The following is a 21,629-nucleotide window of genomic DNA, read 5'->3' as shown; positions in this document are numbered from 1 at the left end:
CCTCTTTTCTTCTTAACACAGAGACAGCCCAGAGTGAAGCCCAGTGGTTTGGGGAGGCAAAAAGCCTGAACCAGAGACTGAAAGAAGCCTACACCGATGCCAGTTTCCGCCGCATGTATATGCTTGAGGTCTCTTCCAGTCTGGCCACAGACCACTTGCTGAGTTGTGATCTGTCCCTTGCTTCAAAACACATCAGCACTCCTGTGCAAAAGCCTGTACTGTTGTCTGATGTCTTTGCCAACTTGAACTCTGTCATGTGTGTGGAGGGTGAAGCTGGTAGTGGAAAGACAGTCCTCCTGAAGAAAATAGCTCTTCTATGGGCATCAGGATGCTGTCCCTTGTTAAACAGGTTCCAGCTGGTCTTCTATCTCTCCCTTAGCTCTACCAGACTGGACCAAGGGCTGGCCAACATCATTTGTGACCAACTCCTAGAGACAGAAGGATCTGTTACTGAAATGTCCCTAAGGAACATCATGCAGCAGTTAAAGAATCAGGTGCTATTCCTTTTGGATGACTACAAAGAAATGTGCTCAGTCCCTCAAGTCATACAAAAACTGATTCATAAGAACCACTCATCAAGGACCTGTTTATTGATTGCCGTCCGCACAAACAGGACCAGGGACATCCGACAATACCTACATACGATTCTAGAGATCAAAGCGTTTCCCTTCTATAATACGGTCTACATATTACGGAAGTTTTTTTCTCATGATTTGACCCGCCTGCAAAAGTTTATGATTCACTTTAAAATGAATGCAAATTTGGAGGGAATTCAGAAAACTCCTCTTTTTGTAGCAGCAGTTTGTGCTAATTGGTTTCGAAACCCTTTTGACCGGTCCTATGATCATGTAACTGTTTTCAAATCCTATATAGCATGCCTTTCCTTAAAGCACAAACTTTCAGCTGAACGTTTCAAAGCAAACGTGTCCTCCTGTGGTAAGCTGGCCTTGAAAGGGTTTTTCTCTTCTTGCTTTGAATTTAGTGATGATGACCTTGTAGAAGCAGGAGTTGACAAAGATGAAGATCTAACCATGTGCCTGATGAGTAAATTCACAGCCCAGAGGCTGAGACCAGTCTATCAGTTTTTAGATCCTGCATTCCAAGACTTTCTTGCTGGGATGGGGCTGATAGTACTCCTGGATTCCGATAGGCAAGAAGATCAAGACTTGGGACTTTATTATTTGAAACAAATCCACTCTTCCATGATGACTTTAAGTTCCTGTAACAATTTTTTGAAATATGTCTCCTGCTACCCTTCAACAAAGGCAGGGCCAAAAATTGTATCTCATTTGCTTCATTTGTTGGACAACAAAAAGTCATTGGAGAATCTATCTGAAAAAGACGATCTGAAGCACCATCTGGAAGTTTCAGAGAGCGTGCGCCTATGTAGGTCATTGTGGCAATTAGCTCCAGAAGATTGCTTTTCACTCATTTCAAAACATTTACTGACTTTTGCTATAAAAATTGCTTATCAAAGCAACACTGTTGAAGCATGTTCTCCATTTATTTTGCAATTCCTCCAAGGGAGAACCCTGACTTTGGATATGCTTAATTTACCGTATTTTTTTGACCATCCAGAAAGCCTGCTATTGTTGAGGAGCATCCGAGTCTCCGTAACTGGAAACATGAAAATCATGTCACCTGCACCAGATAGTTCATGTCTTGAGAGATGTTGGGACAGATCACAGGCACCAACTATACAACAGGACTGTGCTGCTGCCTTTGAAGATATGATGGAATGGGAGCGGAATGTAGTTGAAAAACAGAAAGACATATTGAGGTTTATGAGTATGATTGTCAAAGCACCACCAGACATCAGCACTGGCTATTGGAAACTTTCTCCAAAGCAGCACCAGATTCCCCTTCTGGAAGTCCACGTGACTAACATGGATGGTGTGGACCAAGAGATGCTCAGGGTTCTAATGGCAGTTTTTTCAGCTTCACAGCACATTGAACTTCACTTAAGGGGAAGCAGGGGCTTTATTGAAAGCCTTCGCCCAGCTATTGAGCAGTATAAGGCTTCTTTCACCAAGTGCTCCATAAATGAATCTGAGCTGAATGCAGTAGAACAGGAATTGCTTCTCAACCTGCCTTCCCTGGAATCCCTCGAAGTCTCAGGAACAACCCAGATACCAGGTGTGTGTGTGTGTATGAATATATTTTAATTGGCTATTCTGATAGTAATTTTATTTGCTCACTCTTAGTTTTAGGTGGATAAAACTTCTGAAATCATGAGACCATAAATGCTTGCTGATAGAATAGATATAATATAAACCTTCAGTAATTTATTTTTGTCAGTACTATGAATTAGTGAAAGTTTTCTAAATAGAATGTTGGAAGGTAGGGGAGGGTGGGGGTAAAGGGGAGATATCAACCAAAGGACATGTATGCATGCATATAAGCCTAACTGATGGACACAGACACCAGGGGAGTGAGGGCATGAGCGGGGCTGTCGGGGAGGGCCATGGGGGAATAAGGACACATATGTAATAGCTTAATCAATAAAGAAAAAAAATATTTTTTAAAAAAGAGCTGGAAAGAAAACAGGAGTGGAAAATTGGTAACTGAGGGAATTGTAGACCCGTTTCTTAGAATATTTCCCTGTGAATATTTCGCAGTAGAATGCATTTTGGTTTTCAATTAAAAAATAAAAGCATAACCCTAACCAGTTTGGCTCAGTGGATAGAGCGTCGGCCTGTGGACTGATGGGTCCCAGGTTCAATTCCAGTCAGGGGCATGTACCTTGGTTGCGGGCACATCCCCAGTTGGGGATGTACAGGAGGCAGCTGATCGATGATTCTCTCTCATCAATGTTTCTAACTCTCTATCCCTCTCCCTTCCTCTCTGTAAAAAATCAATAAAATATATTTTAAAAAATAAAAACATACATATATGTGTATATATATATATGTGTGTGTGTGTGTGTATCTTCTAAAAAAAAGAATGTTTTTCAATCAGCTCAGATAAAAATTAATGAAAATTAACTAATTTCAAACAACTCAGATAAAAATAATAAGTTAATACGCAGACACAAATTACTTATTAGTAAAATAATGATCTGTACGTAAGTAAAGATGATGCCTGAGGATTGCCCTCACCCTATCTGCTAAGTGGAAGGAAGAGCTTACACTGTACTGTCTGGAAAATAAGTGGGAAATAATATCTCCCACTTATGTGTGTCTCCTTTCACTGCTTTAAGTAATGTTTGCAAGTTTTCAGTGTAGGCTTTCTGTTTCTTTCATTAAATTTATTCCTAGGTACTTGTGTTTTTTAATACTTGTGTAAATAATATTTAAATTTTTTTTCCATTTCTACTTTTTGCTCTTGTGGCTTTGGTTTTCCAACAGTTTGCTATATGTCTAAGTATTATTTCTTCTGGCTATTGTAAGTCATGTTGCTATGAATATGGGTGTACATATTATCTCTTTGAGACCCTGCTTTCAATTCTTTTAGATATATACTTAGAAATGGAATTGCTGCATCATATTAATAATAGTAATTTTGTTTTTGTTGTTTGTTAATCCTCACCACAGGATATTTTTTCCATTGATTTTTTACAGAGTGGGATGGGGAGACAGAGAAACATCAACACTAGAGAGACACATCAACTGGTTGCCTCCTACACACACCCCAACCAGGGCTGGGGATTGAGCCTGCAGCTAAGGTTCGTTCCCTTGACTTGAACAGAACCCAGGACCCTTTAATCATGGACCGGTGCTCTAACAACTGACCCAAACGGGCTAAGTCAAATAGTAATTTTACTTAATTTTTGAGAAATCTCCAAATCTCTTAATTTTCCAGAGTGGTTGCACCATTTTTATTTTATTTTTAAAAATATATTTTTATTGATTTCAGAGAAGAAGTGAGAGGGAGACATAGAAACATCAATGATGAGAATCATTGATCAGCTGCCTCTGGCATGCTCCCTACCGGGGATTGACCTGCAACCTGGGTATGTGCCCTGCCCAGGAATGGCACCGTGACTTCCTGGTTTATAGGTCAGTGCCTCAACCACTGAGCCACACTGGCCAGACATGGCTGTACCATTTTACATTTTCATGAGCAATGTACAGGGCAGGGCATGGGCACAGGGGAGGGTGGCTCCAATTTCTCCACATCCTCATCAAAAAAAATTTTTTTATTATAAAGGCATCCTAGTAGGTGTGAAGAGGTATTTCATTGTGGTTTTGATTTGCATTTCCCTAATGACTAATGGTTTGTGCATGTTTTCATGTGCTTATTTATTGGCTGCTTGTGTCTTTTTTGGGAAGACATGTCTAGTAAGTCCTTTGCCCATTTAAGATATATATATATTTTATTGATTTTTTTACAGGGAGAAAGGGAGAGGGAGAGAGTTAGAAACATTGATGATATAGAAACATTGATCAGCTGCCTCCTGCACACCCCCTACTGGGGATGTGCCCGCAACCAAGGTACATGCTCTTGACTAGAATCGAACCCGGAACCCTTCAGTCCACAGGCCAACGCTCTATCTACTGAGCCAAACCGGTCAGGGCCCTTGCCCATTATTTAATTGTATTGCCTTTTATTTTATTTTATTTTTATAACATCATGACATTTTTTTTATTGATTTCAGAGAGAGGAAGGGAGAGGGAGATAGAGATAGAAATATCAATGATGAGAATCATTGATTGGCTGCCTCCTGCACACACCCCTACTGGGGATCAAGCCTGCAACCCAAGCATTGCCCTTGACTGGAATTGAACCCAGGACCCTCCAGTCTGCAGGCTGACGCTCTATCCACTGAGCCAAACCAGCCAGGGCTAATTGTATTGCCTTTTAGTTCTGAGTTGTAGGTCTTTGTATATTCTGGATATTAAATCCTTATTGGATGTATGGTTTGAAAATATTTTCTCTTTTACTGTAGGTTGTCTTTTCAATGTCTCAATGATGTCCTTCGATGCACCGTTTTAAATTGGATGAAGTCCAATTGCTAGTGCTTTCTAGTAGCATATCTAAGAATCCTTCTAAGAGTTGTATAGTTTAGTTTTTATATTTAAGTTGTTGATCCATTTTGAGTTAATTTTGTATATGGTGCTGGGAGGTAGGGAGTCCAACTTCATTCTTCTGCATGTGGAAATCCAGTTGTATTTGTTGCGACGAGGTCTTATTTTTGTGAATCTGGACAGTAGCACAAGGCTTCCCACACAGTAATCAATAAGTGCTGCATAAAGCAGTATCTTCATATATGTACTTTCTAGAAAAGAATGTTTTATGGTATTGACATCTTGTAATTAGCTAGTTATAAAAAATTGGAAAGGAGCAAAGAGAAGACCAGACATTATAAGCATGTGCCCTAAAGAACACTGGGGAGAGATCCAACAAAGGGAAGATAGACGCATGCGCAGTAAGGTTGGGATGACGGAAGGGGTTTGTCTGTCAGTCACACCTGGGGAGAGAGATGGTTGGCCAGAATGGGTGTGGCCACTGTAAGTGCTTGGAAATTTGGGATATTTAATCCCCTGAATAAAGGAGTTCACTCTCGTGGTTCCTCTTGGCACTTGGCTCATACTTGGCTTACTGGCATTCTCCTAAGTGGCCCACACACACAGTGGACTAATGAACTAATGGACTGTAGCTAGCCTAATTGTTGTATTGGGCCCAGCTGCAACATGGAACTATAATTCTGGATACCGGCTCTCATTTTAGCCCTACTGAAACTCCAGCTACACTTCTATGAGTGAAATAGGGCTTTGGAAACTCAGGGATATAATTCCTCGGAAATAAAGTTTTCTGCCATATTGTATCCTCCTGTGCAAGTCTGAGAAAATTCCATTTCTTGGCATATGGCAAGGACCCCACTCCCACTAACAAGGGAGTTAGACACGTTTTTCTCCAGTAACAGTATGTGAAAACTTTTCATGTGAAAATAGTGTGATGAATCAAAATGACAGTTTCAAATTTGCCATTTTGGAACTCTTTACATAAATAACGGGAAACTGTGTGCTGTTTTCTAGATCAACTCTTTCCTAATTTGGACAAGTTCCCATGCCTGAAAGAATTGTCTGTGAATATGGACAAAAAAAATGTTTTTTCAGTTATTCCTGAAGAATTCCTAAAACTCCACAATATGGAGAAATTATTGATTGAAATTTCCGCTGAGAATGGTCCTTCTAAAATAGGTAAGGATGGCACATTGACTTACTTGTTCTTACATCACTTGGTAGAGCTACTTGGCCAGTGATTCATTCATTTAAGAGTAAAAGCTTCTGTGGACCTGTGGGTAAAGCCTGTATCCATGGTAAATTGGGGGAATAGCACTTTCTCATTAAGAGAATAGAGAGCTATTTGTAATTATTGAGCCCTTACTACATGCTAGGAAATTATTACAAGCACTTTACAAATATGAGATCATTTAACCTTCATATCCATTCAAGAGGTAAAATACTGTTATTCTCATTTTACAGCTGGGAAATTGAGGTATGAAGAGGTAATTGCTCAAGTTCACCCCAACTAAGGAAATGGTAGCCTGTGATTCAAACACAGGAATTCTAACTACTACTAAGGCTGAGCTTTTAAAAAATATATATTTTATTGATTTTTTACAGAGAGGAAGGGAGAGGGATAGAGAGTTAAAAACATCGATGAGAGAGAAACACGGATCAGCTGCCTCCCACACACTCCCCACTGGGGATGTGCCTACAACCAAGGTACATGCCCTTGACCGGAATCGAACCTGGGACCCCCGGTTAGGGCAAGGCTGATCTTTAACCACTGGTACACTGTCTCTTCAAAATAATTTGTAGAGTTCTTTTGTTTTAAAGTTACAGATACCTGCCAAATTAGGTGGAAGGAAGTATGCTGATTGGTAGCAATTGGAAGCATTTCATTTCACCAGCCTATGCTCATGGTTAATGGACAACATGTGCAACCACCTTTCTTAAATACATCATTTAGCAAAATGACTTAGGCATCATCAATCCCTTAGTTCAGTAAAGACGGAACACTAAAGATTGAGGAAATGTAAATCTCTATGGAACTGACATGCAGAGTGGCATGCAAAAGAATTCACTGAGCTGAAGCAGGAAGAAGTTATTTTCTTAAATCCGTTAGCAATTTACGCATCAAATTTAGATTTTTGTTTCAGAGTTGTCATTGCTTTTGTTTCTTTGTATAGTATTCCTATTGTGTAAATGTCATGTGCACACTCAGAAGCATTAAGATATTAAAGCTGAAGGTGAAAAAAAAAAGAAATAAAGCTGAAAGTGACTTTACTGAGCCAATGCCCTTCTTTTACAGAAAGCTGATCCCCAGAGAGGCTCAATTCAAGTTCACATAGCTCACTAGTTAATTGCAGAACCTGAACCTCAGCGGCTTGATTCATGGTTCATTACATCGTGGTGCTTTGTTTTAATTCAAGATTGTTGAACCAAAATAACAAATTATGTGACTAATCCTGATAGAAATTTGCAGTCTTCCCTAATTTCTTAAATCCTTGATATTTTACAGTTAAATTAATTGAGAATTCGCCAAACCTTAATGTTTTCCATCTGCAATGTAATTTTTTTTTGGATTTTGAGTCTCTCTTGACTGTACTCGCTTCCTGCAAGAAACTCAAAGAAATTAAGTTTTCTGGAGCATTTTTTAAACCCATCCCATTTGGTAAGAGTTACAATTTTAAAATTTTGGTTTAATGCAGTTTTTAAAAATAGCCAAATTTTCAATATGCAATTGATGCCAAAGAACTATTGTAATAGATATATGATCTTAAATGAGTTATCAAATAAGTTGTATTTGTTTCTAAAAGTTTAAATATTTCTAGTTATCAGAATTATTTCCTGCACAAAGACTTACCTATTTAGTCATACTAATTAATTCTATCTGAATTACTGTATTATTTTCTATCACTTTAAAAGTATTCTTTAATCACATTACTTTTTGGTATATGAGTTGTAACTGACATAACTAGATTTTTATTTTCCCTTTTATAGTCACCATTCTGACAAATTTTATTTCTCTGAAGATATTAAATCTTAAATTCCAAGAATTTCCCGATAAGGAAACATCTGAAAAATTTGGTATGTATACAAAACAGTGCCTTTTACTTATTCTTTATTCTCTTCCTCCAAAATCCTTCCATCTATTTTGCATTAGCTACAACAAATCGTAATATGTATTAACTACCCTGGCTAATTAGGAGGAAGGGACAGAGCTGCTCAACTTTTACCCTCACATGCCTTGATTATTCTCAGAGTGCCTTAAGGGTCATTACACCACTATGCAATTTCATTGGCAGGTACCCGTTCCAAACATGTTAACTCTGTTGTTTTAAGTTTCTGGGATATAGATAAAACTATCTTTTAAGGTTAAGAAAACTCAGTATGTGAAAACCCAGATTTAACAAAATGACTGGCTATAAAAAGAGCTTAATTACTTTTTCATTTTTTTATGATTACAAAAATGTATGCTGATCGGGAAAAAACAAACTGAGGCATATTAACAATTTTAAGTTTATTTAAGTAAAAATGGATTTGAATTGGGGAACATCCTGTTTAGCAGACAGAAAGGAGCTCTGAGGAGCTACACAGAATGACTTTTATAGGCAGAAGAGAGCAGGAACGAGAAGTTATACCAGGTAAAAGTGTTGGTTGATGATTGCAAGGATAATTTCCTTTAGGGCAGTGGTTCTCAATCTTCCTAATGCCGCAACCCTTTAATACAGTTCCTCATGTTGTGGTGACCCCCAACCATATAATTATTTTCTTTTTTTTTTTTAAATATATTTTATTGATTTTTTACAGAGAGGGAGGGAGAGAGATAGAGAGTTAGAAACATCGATGAGATAGAAACATCGATCAGCTGCCTCCTGCACATCTCCTACTGGGGATATGCCCGCAACCCAGGTACATGCCCTTGACCGGAATCGAACCCGGGACCCTTCAGTCCGCAGGCCGACGCTCTATCCCCTGAGCCAAACCGGTTTCGGCACCATATAATTATTTTCGTTGCTACTTCATAACTGTAATTTTGCTATTGTTATGAATCATAATGTAAATATCTGATATGCAAGATGTATTTTGTTACAAATTGAACATAATTAAAGCATAGTGATTAATCACAAAACAATATGTAATTATATATGTGTTTTCCGATGGTGTTAGGTGACCCCTGTGAAAGGGTCGTTCGACCCCCAAAGGGGTCGCGACCCACAGGTTGAGAACCACTGCTTTAGGGGGATGGCAGAGTTCTAAAGGTTGGTAACCTAACCAGTGCTGCTCAGATGATTCCTGATCACCTGGTTTAAGATGCTATTTCTGGAGAGCTGAAAGCCGAAGTCTTGGTTTGGTGACATGGGACTTAGCATAAGCGACTGTATTTGGGGATTATGTCTTTTTTTTTTTTTTTTAAAGAATATATTTTATTGATTTTTTTACAGAGAGGAAGGGAGAGAGAGTTAGAAACATCGATGAGAGAGAAACAATGATCAGCTGCCTCCTGCACATCCCCCACTGGGGATGTGCCTGCAACCAGGGTACATGCCCTTGACTGGAATCGAACCTGGGACCTTTCAGGCCGTAGGCCGACGCTCTATCCACTAAGCCAAACCAGTCAGGGCGGATTATGTCTTTTTAACTCAGGAAAACATAAGGTGAGTCAGTGGAGATATGGAGTGAACAGTTAGTTCCTTTTAAACTTTAGCATGCTTAAAGATCACTTGGATCTCCTCCTCCTCTTTTCTTCCTTTGGAGGCAGCCATGTGGGTAGGGGAAGAGCAGGAGGGCTGAATGGGGCAGAGGCAGGATCAGGGGTCAAGGAAGTGCCTGGTGTAGACAACAGGTTGATTAAATACGCTCAGTATAACAAGAGCCAACTTTCCTCACTGTTAGAGAAGGAATTTATAAATATTGAAAGGGTAGGTTAGAAAGAACCTGAGGTATTAAATTAGATTTGGAAATATTGGTGTGAATCCATGATGTTTTTTAAAAAAGCGTTTTTATTGATTTTAGAGACAGAGGAAGCGAGAGGGAAAGCTAGAAACATCGATGAGAATCATTGATCATCTGTCTCCTGCATGCCCCACACTGAAGATTGAGCCTGCAACTCGAGCATGTGCCCTAATTTGGAATTGAACCGGTGACCTCTTGGTTCATAGGTCCACACTCAACCACTGAGCCGCACCAGATGGGCTGAACTCATAGTTTTATCCTATTCACATAAACAGATCAACGTATACACAGATATATCCATTTATCTATATATTTCTATACTCAAACACACATTTATATTTCTAAGCTCAGTCAACTGAGACACTAGAAAATACCTTAATAGCAATGAGCACAACAGATGCCCAGATCTTGATTTCTGAATATTGGCTTCCCAAAAAGGAACACAAGTTCTTGTAGAAATGGCTTATTTAAGAACTGGGACAGTGAAAGCAAAAGTCTGGAACATTTTTTTTTTTTAAATCCTCACTTGAGGATATGCTTTTCGCTGATTTTAGAGAGAGGAAGAGAAACATCAATGTGAGAAACATTGATTGGTTGCCTCCTGTACACACCCCAACCGGGGATCAAACCTGCAACCTGGGTATGGGCCCTGACTGGGAACCAAATTCCCAACCTTTCAGTGTACGAGGACAACACTCCAACCAACTGAGCCATCTGATCAGGGCCTGGGACATTGTTTTAAGGTAGAAAGTGTTCAAAACATCTCTAGGTGTGACGCCTCAGAAGTAGAGAACTTTTTAGGGATCAAGTAATCTATAATGTACCATGTTAAGGATGGAATCAAAGTGAAAAGGAAAAGGAAAGATAGAGTGGTGGATTGTGAGGCTTTAGTGCTGTGAGGCAGAGGGAAAAATCACTGAGATAATAGCAGGAGGTGAGATTGAAAGAAAGGGGCAGAAGGCTTTCAGGAGCTAGGAGAGTATCCAGGATGCCAGAAGTAGCTTCAATCTAAAAGAGGAAATGGGTATGTGATAGGTATTCTGCACTTCAGTGCAGGAAAGACTGGGGAGGGTGAAAAAATGGTTGTCTGGACATTGTAATGAAGATCAAGGTGGCCCTAGCTAGTTTTGCTCAGTGGATAGAGCATCGGCTTGTGGATTGAAGGGTCCCAGTTCGATTCTGGTCAAGGGCACATGCTCGGGTTGCAGGCTTGATCCCCAGTAGGGGTCATGTAGGAGGCAGCGGATCAATGATTCCCTCTCATTGATGTTTCTCTCTCTCTCCCTCTCCCTTATCTGAAATCAATAAAAAAATATACTTTTAAAAAAATGATCAAGGTGTAGGCTGACCCCTTTCTCTTGTCCTTGGAGAGGAAGAGGAACAGTCTCTATGCTACATGGGGCCTCTTGCACTGTGCATGATTTTGAGGCTAGAGACCACTGTTTGAGAACACAGTATGAAAAAGCTTCTTTTTTTTTTTTTTTGTCTTCTGATAGCCCACACTTTAGGTTCTCTTAGCAGTCTGGAAGAATTGATCCTTCCTAATGGGGATGGGATTCATCAGGTGGCCAAACTGATCATCCAGCAGTGTCAGCATCTTCGATGTCTCCGAGTTCTCTCATTTTTCAAGACTTTAAATGATGACAGTATAATGGAAATTGGTGAGTTACCCTCAGATAAAATGTTTCACCTTGTCCTTGATGGGTGGTTCAGTTGGTTGGAACATTGTCCTGTACACCAAAAAGACTGTGGGTTCAGTTTCCAGTCAAGGTGCATATCTATGTTGCAGCTCAATCCTCAAATCAGGGTGAGTATGGGAGGCAGCCCATCTTTCTCTCTTTCCCTCCCTCCTTCTCTCTTCCTCTCGCAAATCAATAAACATGTCCTCAGGTGAGGATTTAAAAAACGTTTCAGCTTGCATGAAGCCAGTGATATTACTCAAGTTTTCTGCTTCAAAATGTCGATACAGTTGCCCGGCCGGCGTGGCTTAATGGTTTGAGCGTCAACCTATGAACCAGATCATGATTCGATTCCTGGTCAAGGCACATGCCCAGGTTGCAGGCACAATCTCTAGTGGCATTCAGGAGATGGCCGATGAATGATTCTCTTTCATCATTGATGTTTCTATCTCCCCTTCCTCTCTGAAATCAGTAAAAAAATACTTTAAAAATATGTCTATACAGATTTTTCTCTCTCTAAAAATGTTCAACTCACTTCATTATCTCTATTTTATCGTTTGTTCCCTCTAATGTCCTGGTCAGATTTGGAAGTTAAACATGTCCTCCCATTTGAGACTATACAAGCTCTCAAGTCTGTGTTTTTTTTAAAAAAATTTTTTAAATACATTTGTGTTTTTTGTTTTTTTAAAATATAGTTTTATTGATTTCAGAGAGGAAGGAAGAGGGAGAGAGAGATAGAAACATCCATGATAAGAATCATGGATTGGCCGCCTCCCGCAAGTCCCCCACTGGGGATCGAGCCCACAACCCAGGCATGTGCCCTTGACTGGAATCAAACCTGGGACCTTTCAGTTTGCTGGCCGATGCTCTATCCACTAAGCCAAACCTGCTAGGGCAAATTTTTTGTTTTTATTGATTTTAGAGGAGGGATGGGGAATGTCTGGCCTGCGGGCTGTATAAGGCCCATGAAATCATTTGGTCTGGCCCTTCGAAGCCATTAGGGAATAGTTAATTAAATGTTTGACCAAATATAGCAGGATAATTTTTAAGTTGATAATTGTATATGGTACATGAGTGATAATATGGTTATAAATATCCAAATAGCCCTTGGTGAAAAAGGTTCCTCACCCCTGATTTATATGTATATATGTGTGCGTACATATATGTATGTATGTATGTATGTATTGGCATTTTCTATTTCCAGTGGTGATGAGAGAGGAGGTTGGTTCAAATAATCTAGTCGATCATTATTGAAACAAAAGTCTTATGATTCCCATTTCATAAATATTTTGCTTTTACAGCCAAAGTAGCAATCAGTGGAGGTTTCCAGAAACTTGAGAACTTAGACCTTTCACTGAATCACAAGATTACAGAAGAAGGATATAGAAATTTCTTTCAAGTATTGGACAACTTGCCAAACTTGCAAGAGTTGACAATTTCCAGGCATTACACTGAATGTATCAGAGCTCAGGCCACCACAGTGAAGTCTTTGAGTCAATGTATGTTACGGCTGCCAAGTCTCACCACAATCAACATGTTAAGCTGGCTCCTGGATGCAGAAGACATCACACTGCTTACTTCGACAAAAGAAAAACACCCTCAATCTAAACTCTTCAATATTCATTGGAAATGGAGATTGCCATTCTCTCCAATCATCCAGGAATAGAAGATTTAGCTAAAAACTACTGAATCAAGAAAAATTTTGTCAACAATTCTAAAAACCTAATTATCCAAAAACATTTTACTAAATATTGCAGGCAAAAATAATAGTTATAAAACATGTAAGGCACGTAAAAACAGTAACACCCTGCATGCCCACCACTGAGCTTAAGAAGCAGTATTACCAGTATCTTTGAAGTCTCTCAATGACCTTCCCAACTAAAGTTTATACATCTAACCCTCCATAGTCCAGCATTAGCATCAGGTTTTCAGGCTAACTGTGGTAAAGAGAAACAAAGCCAGAAGGAGAGGGTGGAGGGAGGTGCACTGATCTAGCTAAAAGTCAGTGTGGAAGAATTCAGGTTATATATGAAATGACTAACTTAAGGACTAAATCAGTTTCACACATAGGTGAAACAAGAGTTCACTTTAACAGTCTTTAACAGTCTTTTGTGGGCCAAGAGATATTCCCTAATCCTTGTAGGATCTGTTCTGTATATTTAATTTTGGTGTAGTCAAGTTTACTTATACCTTCCCTTTATCCACTGCCAATGTGAAGAAGAAATAGGATTTAGGGGAAAATGCTCTAATTCAGAGGCTTTTCATTCAAATGCCCTGACACTCACTTGTATGTTTCTAAACTTCTTCCTTTCTCACATATCCCAACCTCTCCAACTTCCTAAAATCCTTCCACTGTGCCCACATGAGTAACCTGCCTAATATCCTCAGCGTCTTTTCTAAACGTTCCCTGCACCTTTTTATTTTAACTCTGTATTTTTTCAAACTTTTTTAAAAACCAGGACCCATAGTAAGGAATAAATTCTATATTGAAAAATTTGCACATTTATATACATATTCACAACTGAAACAAGATTAGAAAAATAACTTTCTAAAACAAAGCTATATTATATTTTACTAATATGCAAATTAACAAATAATAAAAAACCACAAAATTCTTTTAAAGAGTTGTTTATATACACCACTTTCAGTTGTTTATGTATACTGTTTTCTTTCTTACATTTCCTCCCACCAGGATTTTACCTCCTCTTGGCCACCAAAACAGCTCTTATGAGGGTCACTGATGACCTCCACATTGCTAAATTCAATGAATACTTCAGTCTCATCCTACTTTTGTTATGAGCATTTGACCCATCAGTAGCTTTGATGTGGTTCATCACTCCCTCCTCAAAACCTTTTCTTCATTTGATTTCCAAGACTTCCCTTCTAATTCACTGAGAGTTCTGTTTCCTTTACTGCTTCTCCTCATATCTGATCTCTAAACACTGGGAGTACCCAAGTTTTCCTCTGACATCTCTATTAAATGCACTTCCTTGGCTATCTCATGCTGTTGAATGGCTTTAAATTCAATATCTAGGCTAACTTCTAAATTTTCATCTCTAGTCCAGATCTCTCCTCTGAACTCTACTTATATCCAACTCCCATTAAGAGCATCTCAAACTTCATAATCCCAAACCCAACTTCTACCCTTCCTTTCCACCAAAGTACTCTTTATTCAGACTTCTCCATCTCATTAAATTCCACTTGCCTCGATCAAAACCTTTCATACTCCACCTGTATATCTACTGGCAAATCCTGAGCTCCATTTGCAAAATACACTGAGCTCCAACCACTACTACCCATTGGTCCTAACGGGTTGGCCTGCTTCTTCCCTTGAAACTTACGATCTATTTTCAACATAGCAGTCAGAAGGCTCTTCATAGAAATGCAATCATGCAACCCCTTTTATTCAAAATCCTCCAATGGATTCCCAGCTCAAAGTAAATGCTGAAGATCTTACAATGGCCTACAAATGACCTGACCCCTCACTACCCGTCTTACCTCTGTCTCTTTAATCTCTCCTCCTTGCTCAATTCCACTCAGCTGCACTGGTTTCTTTGCTGCTTCCTGAACATGCAAAACATGCCGGTCTTAGGGCCTTTGCACTTGTCATTTCCTTTGCCAGGGAGGTTCTCCCTCATTTATGTGAGTGGCTCTCATTACCTTCAGAACTCTACTCAAATGTTACCTAAATAGCCCTAACCTGTTTGGCTCAGTGGATAGAGCGTCAGCCTGCGGACTGAAGGGTCCCAGGTTCGATTCCGGTCAAGGGCATGTACCTTAGTTGCAGGCACATCCCCAGTGGGGAGTGTGCAGGAGGCAGCTGATCGATGTTTCTCTCTCATCGATGTTTCTGACTCTCTATCCCTCTCCCTTCCCTCTCCCTTCTTCTCTGTAAAATAATCAATAATATATATTTAAAAAAGAAAAAAAATGTTACCTCAATAAAGTTTCCTGACCTTTCTTTTTAGAAAGGCATCCCACTTCCAATCTCACTCTGCCTAACCCATTTCCCTACTTCACTTTTCTCTACAGCATGTATCACTATCTGCCACCTTATAAAGTTCCCACCACTATAAGCAGTAATTGTTATGTCTGTTCACTGCTGTCTCCTAAGAAACTCGAATAGTGCCTAGCACACAAAGTTAAATGAGATTTAGCCAATCAATGATTCTCTCTCATCAGTGATGTTTCTTTCTCTCCCTTCTTCTCCGAAATAGAAAATATATTAAAGAATAAAAATAGCCCAACCAGCGTCGCTCAGTGATTGAGTGTTGACCTATGAACCAAGAGGTCACGATTCAATTCCCAGCCAGGGCATATGCCCAGGTTGGGCGACTCGATCCCCAGTGTGGGGCGTGCAGGAGGCAGCTGATGAATGATTCTTTCTCATTACTGATCTTTCTATCTCTCTCTCCCTCTCCCTTCCTCTCTAAAATCAATAAAAATACATTAAAAATACATATTTTTTTAAAAGAGCCCTAACCAGTTTGGCTCAGTGGATAGAGCGTCGGCCTGTGGACTGAAGGGACCCAGGTTCGATTCCGGTCAAGGGCATGTACCTTGGTTGTGGGCACATCCCCAGTAGAGGGTGTGCAGGAGGCAGCTGATCGGTGTTTCTCTCTCATCGATGTTTCTAACGCTATCCCTCTCCCTTCCGCTCTGTAAAAAAATCAATAAAATATATATTTAAAAAAACGAAAAACTCCAAAAAATAAGTAAATAAGATTTGCTGAAATAAATGACTTTCCTGAACCTCTGACCACTCTCCAACTATTAAGTATTAAGGGAGATAATATCCGAAAATATCTTAGAAGGCAAGTAAGCTGCCTTCATAACTCAATTTAACCTGGCACATATTTGGGCAAATAAAATATGCTAAATATATAAAATATTGGCTGATTGTGATGAAAAATGGTAAAAAGCTACTTAACCTGTACTAGAAAGCTTAAGCCATAGAACAACCCATTTTGCAAAGTTTACGTAACACACAATATTCATTTATTCAAAAAAATATGTACGGTTATGCTGGCATATTTGGTTTTCCCATGCAAAACCTCAGAAAGAAATAGCATTTATATATTAACATCTTCTGCAGCTAAACAGACTAGAAAATACCCCAGGTGCCATGGACTCCAAACTTTAGACTAAACTGAAACAATATCTCCTAAGAATTTGAATGGAAAGATAGAGATATAGTCAAATGAATGAGAGATGGAACTACAAGGTGGAGATGAAGAGAGAATAGCTTGGCCAACCATATTAGGTGTGTGCATGATGAGCACGTGGAGGAGGCCGGAAGAGAGAGGGGCAGTCAGACAAGAGAAGGTACAAGGAGGAAAATGACAATATGACTTTCAAGAGACAATACAGCTTTGGTTCCTGATTGGCTGGGCCCAGTCCTTGTGACACAGCTTCAGCTAGGGTTTCTTAACCATGGATTCTCATTAAGATTGTTTTATAATTGGTTGTATCTTTATAATACTACCCCCTTTACCCTGAGTAGTTTTCTTTCTACACACTCTACCCTTAACCATATATATTCCAAAGAAAAATATTCAGATAGTCAAGATTAAAAAATATTTATCATTTATTTTTAAAGGCATCAGTAAAAAGCTTAATATACTAAGAAAGTTACAATATACAAATGTGTTGACAGATTGACTTTTCTGCACTATATGTGACTTTGAGTTTCTTTTAATTACTCACATTTCCATTGTTCAGTTATTCAAACTGGTTATTCCCTACAAATACCTGGCTGGTTACTTAAGCACAAGTCACATATGACAAAGGTAAATGTAGAAGATTGTGCCATTCAACCAAGTGCTCATGAAGAAAAGATGAAAACTGTTCACATCGACCAGGGCATATCAAAACACCCTTCTCCTTGGGAGAGAGCTGCACCTTAATTTGAAAGAAAAAAAGTCTAGATATAATTATGAAACTTAAAAACCTGTTTTCTTATAAAATCATAAAGAAGAGAGGAAATGGAAAGCAATACACTCATCAAGGTAAATAAAACTAGAATAAAAATGTGCTAATATACTTAGTGTAATACTAATTTCTATATTTATGGAATAGTTAAATAAACTAATTGTGAAATTCATTTGGAAGAGTAAATGGGCAAGAATATTTTTTTAAAATTTAAGGAGCACTGGTATTTGATGTCTTATATACAAAACAATGATCAAAATCATGTGTTAAAAACAATTTGGGTCTGCTGTACTTGAATTCTCATTAAAATTACTAACAGTTATTTATCACATCTCTTTATGTTTCTGTATACTGTTTGTAAAACGAATTAAAAGGAAATACAGGTGACTCTCGTTATTCACGGCAGTTATGTTCTAAAAAGTCACCACAAACATGGAATTTATAAATACAAAGCCATCACTCCTAGAAGTGATGGCTTTTTTATCAACCAATAGATAAATAACCTTGTTTTATGTGTTTCCATTGAAACACATTATTAATAGTATTGATGCATTAACACTGAACTCACAGCCAACAGCACTACATCTCATGCCCAGAATGAAGCTTAACCAACATATGTATTTTCTCTGCAAGGCACATCTGAGTTCTTGTACCTGGGAAGCACTAGATAACCCTTCTGCATAATGTCTGAAGGCCATTTTAAAGTGTGAAATCAAAAGGCACAAAAACGTAGCACTCAGATTGTGAAAGGGCACTTGTTTATAGTATGAGTACTGAAACAAGAAAACAGCATTGCTCAACATCAGCTGGGAACATCTATGTCAGGTGACTCAAAGTTTTCACCTTTCTGCATCTGTCCATGAATTATAGCGAAAGTGCCAGAAATACTGATCCTGGGGTTACAGATAAATTTTAGCAAGTAGGCAAATTTGCAAATCCAGAATCTATGAATAAGGAGGATTTACAGTAGATAAAATTTTATAAGCAAAAATTTAAAAGAGCAAACAAATATTTAAAATGTAATAGGGGAATAACCATATAGACACAGGAAAAAAAATGAAAACATTAGAAGAAAATCCAAAAGCCATAAAAAAGGAATGAATCTGACTATATAAAAATAAAGTAGTATGACTACATAAAAAGCAAACATTTCTATCAAAATGACAACTGCTATCACTATAAGCAAGGTCAAAAAAATGATAAACTAGTTGTAGAAAAAAGTACCTACAACTCATATCACAAAGGGATGGTTACCATTACAAAGAATTTTTGCAAATCAACAGGAAAAACATATCCAACTTGAAAAGTGTGTAAAGGTGATGTTCATAAAGTTTTTAGAAAACATACATAGCTCTCAAACACATAAAAAGGCGCTAAACTTCACAATAAAATAATTATAAATATAATAAGACAATCATTTTCATCTATTAGATTGACAAAGACCTAAAGGTTTGATAAATTATTGGTTTGGCTGTGGGAAACAAACGAACAATATTGGTGGGAATATAAATTAACACAATTTTTACTGAGAACAATTTAACAAAAATCTATTAAAATTATAAATGCATATCCTCTTCAATCCAGCAGTTCTATTTATTTAATTTTAGAAATGTACTCATATATCTACAAAAAGAATTATGTAAAAGAATACTGACTATATATTAAACAGCAAACAATTGCAAACAGCCTAAACTTCCATCCATAAGAGGTCAATTAAATAAGTATTATGGCCCTAACCGGTTGGCTCAGTGGATAGAGCGTCGGCCTGCGAAATCGAGAGTCCCAGGTTCGATTCCGGTCAAGGGCATGTACCTTGGTTGCGGGCACATCCCCAGTCGGAGGTGTGCAGGAGGCAGCTGATCGATGTTTCTCTCTCATCGATGTTTCTAACTCTGTCCCTCTCCCTTCCTCTCTGTAAAAAAAAAATCAATAAAATATATTTAAAAAAAGTAAGTATGATGTACATTTATACATAAGAATATCCTGTAGAGCGTCGGCCTGCGGACTGAAAGGTCCCAGGTTCGATTCCGGTCAAGGGCATGTACCTGGGTTGTGGGCATATCCCCAGTAGGAGATGTGCAGGAGGCAGCTGATCGATGTTTCTCTCTCATCGATGTTTCTAACTCTCTATCGCTCTCCCTTCCTCTCTGTAAAAAATCAATAAAATATATATATTAAAAAAAAAAGAACATCCTGCAGCTGTTTAAAACAAGGATTTTTTTTAAAAAATATATTTTATTGATTTTTTACAGAGAGGAAGGGAGAGGAATAGAGAGTTAGAAACATCGATGAGAGAGAAACATCGATCAGCTGCCTCTTGCACATCTCCCACTGGGGATGTGCCCGCAACCAAGGTACATGCCCTTGACCGGAATCGAACCTGGGACCCTTGAGTCCGCAGGCCGACGCTCTATCCACTGAGCCAAACCGGTTAGGGCTAAAACAAGAATTTTATACACTGATACGGAATACATATACATCTAAATATAAACAAGAAATGCGGAAAAAGCACTTACTTCTTAAGGAATACTGTATGAATTACCTATAAAAATAAAAAATTAAAAGTTTAAACGATTGATACATCTTATCAGATTTATTTTAATTACATGTTATTTTTTATGGTCAATAAATGCACAGAGCACAAAAATACAAAAGGGTACATTGTGCAGTCTCTCTCACATGCCTTCGTCTTCTAGTTCCTCTTCATAGGTAACGTATCACCCTGAGATGATAATCCATGCATATACATGTACGTAAACATATGTTTACACAAATAGCAGGCAGTGTAATATACAAAGTTCTGTGTCTTATTTTCATTTAAATATATCTTCCTGTCAGGAATGATACACGTAACAAGCAACAATGTAGTTAAACAATAGAATTACAAGAACAAACTGAATATTAGTTCAAATTTTAAAACCTTTTTATAAAAAAGAATAACAATGAAGAATAATTCTTAAACTATAACAAGTAGATACTTTTTTTTTAAATATATTTTATTGATTTTTTTACAGAGAGGAAGGGAGAGGGATAGAGAGTTAGAAACATCAATGAGAGAGAAACATCCATCAGCTGCCTCCTGCACACCCCAGACCGGGGATGTGCCCGCAACCAAGGTACATGCCCTTGACTGGAATCGAACCTGGGACCCTTCTGTCCCTAGGCCGACGCTCTATCCACTGAGCCAAACCGGTCAGGGCGATACTCTTAACAATTAGACAAGTATGAAGAAATGAAGGCATTATTAACTAGTTTACTCTTTTGAGGAAGCACTATGACAACATATGATGGATCTACAGAACTATTTAGAACTTGAAGCCCAAACTTAAAAATTAACCAATACACAAAAATAATTCTACAGAATAGTGTTAAAAAAAAAAAGCCCAAAGTAGCCCTAGCTGGTTTGCTCAGTGGATGTAGCATTGGCCTGGGGACTAAAGGGTCATGGGCTTGATTCCAATCAAGGGCATGTACTTGGTTGCAGGCTCCCGGCCCTGGTCAGGGGCATGCAGGAGGCAACCAATCAATGTGGCTCTCTCATTAGTGTTTTTCTCTGTCTCTCCCTCTCCCTTCTACTTTCTAAAAACCAATGGAAAAATATCCTCAGGTGAGGATTATTAAAAAAAAAAAGGCTAAAAGTAGATTACTGCCAAATAGAAATATATATAATAACCCCAAATGTGATATATTAATCTTACATACTATAGAGATATAGAGGTAATGTTGTTTAGTACATTTTTTTAAACCACCACAATACAATAGACCAGTGACTTTTCAACCACTATGCTGCAAGAATTTTTAAAACATTCAATATCTGACTATTTAGTCAGGAGCACTGACCTCTTTTCCTTAGATAGTCAAATAAAAAACCACAACAGCCAACATAACAGCCATCCGGTGTGAATGAATAAAAGTTATTTCTATTTTGTCAGATCAGCAAAAAATACATTTTTTGATGTGTTGCAAAATTTTAGTAATTAGTTTAATGTGTTCCACAGGATGAAAAATATTGAAAATTGCTCCAATTCTAAACTTTCAGAAAACATGTAATAACTGAAAAGTCATTGTTTAAAAATAGTAGGAATAGCTGGTAGTGTACTTGTTTTCCTGC

General features: G+C 38.3%; 2 protein-coding genes across 12 annotated transcripts in view; one reads left to right on the top strand and one right to left on the bottom strand.

Annotated features, from left to right (window-relative positions):
- Positions 1 to 13,384, top strand: part of NAIP (NLR family apoptosis inhibitory protein) — a 37,340-nt gene extending 23,956 nt beyond the window's left edge. For 2 of the 4 annotated variants that reach the window (XM_059694390.1, XM_059694389.1), the window contains 6 exons: positions 22 to 2,136; positions 5,979 to 6,143; positions 7,471 to 7,623; positions 7,953 to 8,039; positions 11,405 to 11,569; positions 12,889 to 13,384. In XM_059694390.1, the coding sequence (XP_059550373.1) occupies positions 22 to 2,136; positions 5,979 to 6,143; positions 7,471 to 7,623; positions 7,953 to 8,039; positions 11,405 to 11,569; positions 12,889 to 13,253 (3,050 nt within the window). In that variant the 3' untranslated portion in view covers positions 13,254 to 13,384. Of the gene's footprint in view, positions 1 to 21; positions 2,137 to 5,978; positions 6,144 to 7,470; positions 7,624 to 7,952; positions 8,040 to 11,404; positions 11,570 to 12,888 lie in introns of those variants that run through there. The other 2 variants (XM_059694392.1, XM_059694393.1) reach the window with 2 other exon arrangements.
- The window catches only part of LOC132233556 (survival motor neuron protein), a 48,272-nt gene that overhangs the window by 9,970 nt on the left and 16,673 nt on the right, over positions 1 to 21,629 (bottom strand). For 5 of the 8 annotated variants that reach the window (XM_059694400.1, XM_059694397.1, XM_059694399.1 and 2 more), the window contains 2 exons: positions 20,035 to 20,060; positions 17,151 to 17,488 (listed from right to left, as the gene is read on the bottom strand). The gene's annotated coding sequence lies outside the window, so the exon portion shown is untranslated. Of the gene's footprint in view, positions 1 to 17,150; positions 17,511 to 20,034; positions 20,061 to 20,197; positions 20,241 to 21,629 lie in introns of those variants that run through there. The other 3 variants (XR_009452658.1, XM_059694396.1, XM_059694395.1) reach the window with 3 other exon arrangements.

The sequence above is a fragment of the Myotis daubentonii genome, chromosome 4 (genome assembly GCF_963259705.1).
Source record: "Myotis daubentonii chromosome 4, mMyoDau2.1, whole genome shotgun sequence".
Classification (NCBI taxonomy): Eukaryota; Metazoa; Chordata; class Mammalia; order Chiroptera; family Vespertilionidae; genus Myotis; species Myotis daubentonii.
Note: the sequence above shows the minus strand (reverse complement) of the source record. Positions and strands in the feature narration are given on the sequence as shown.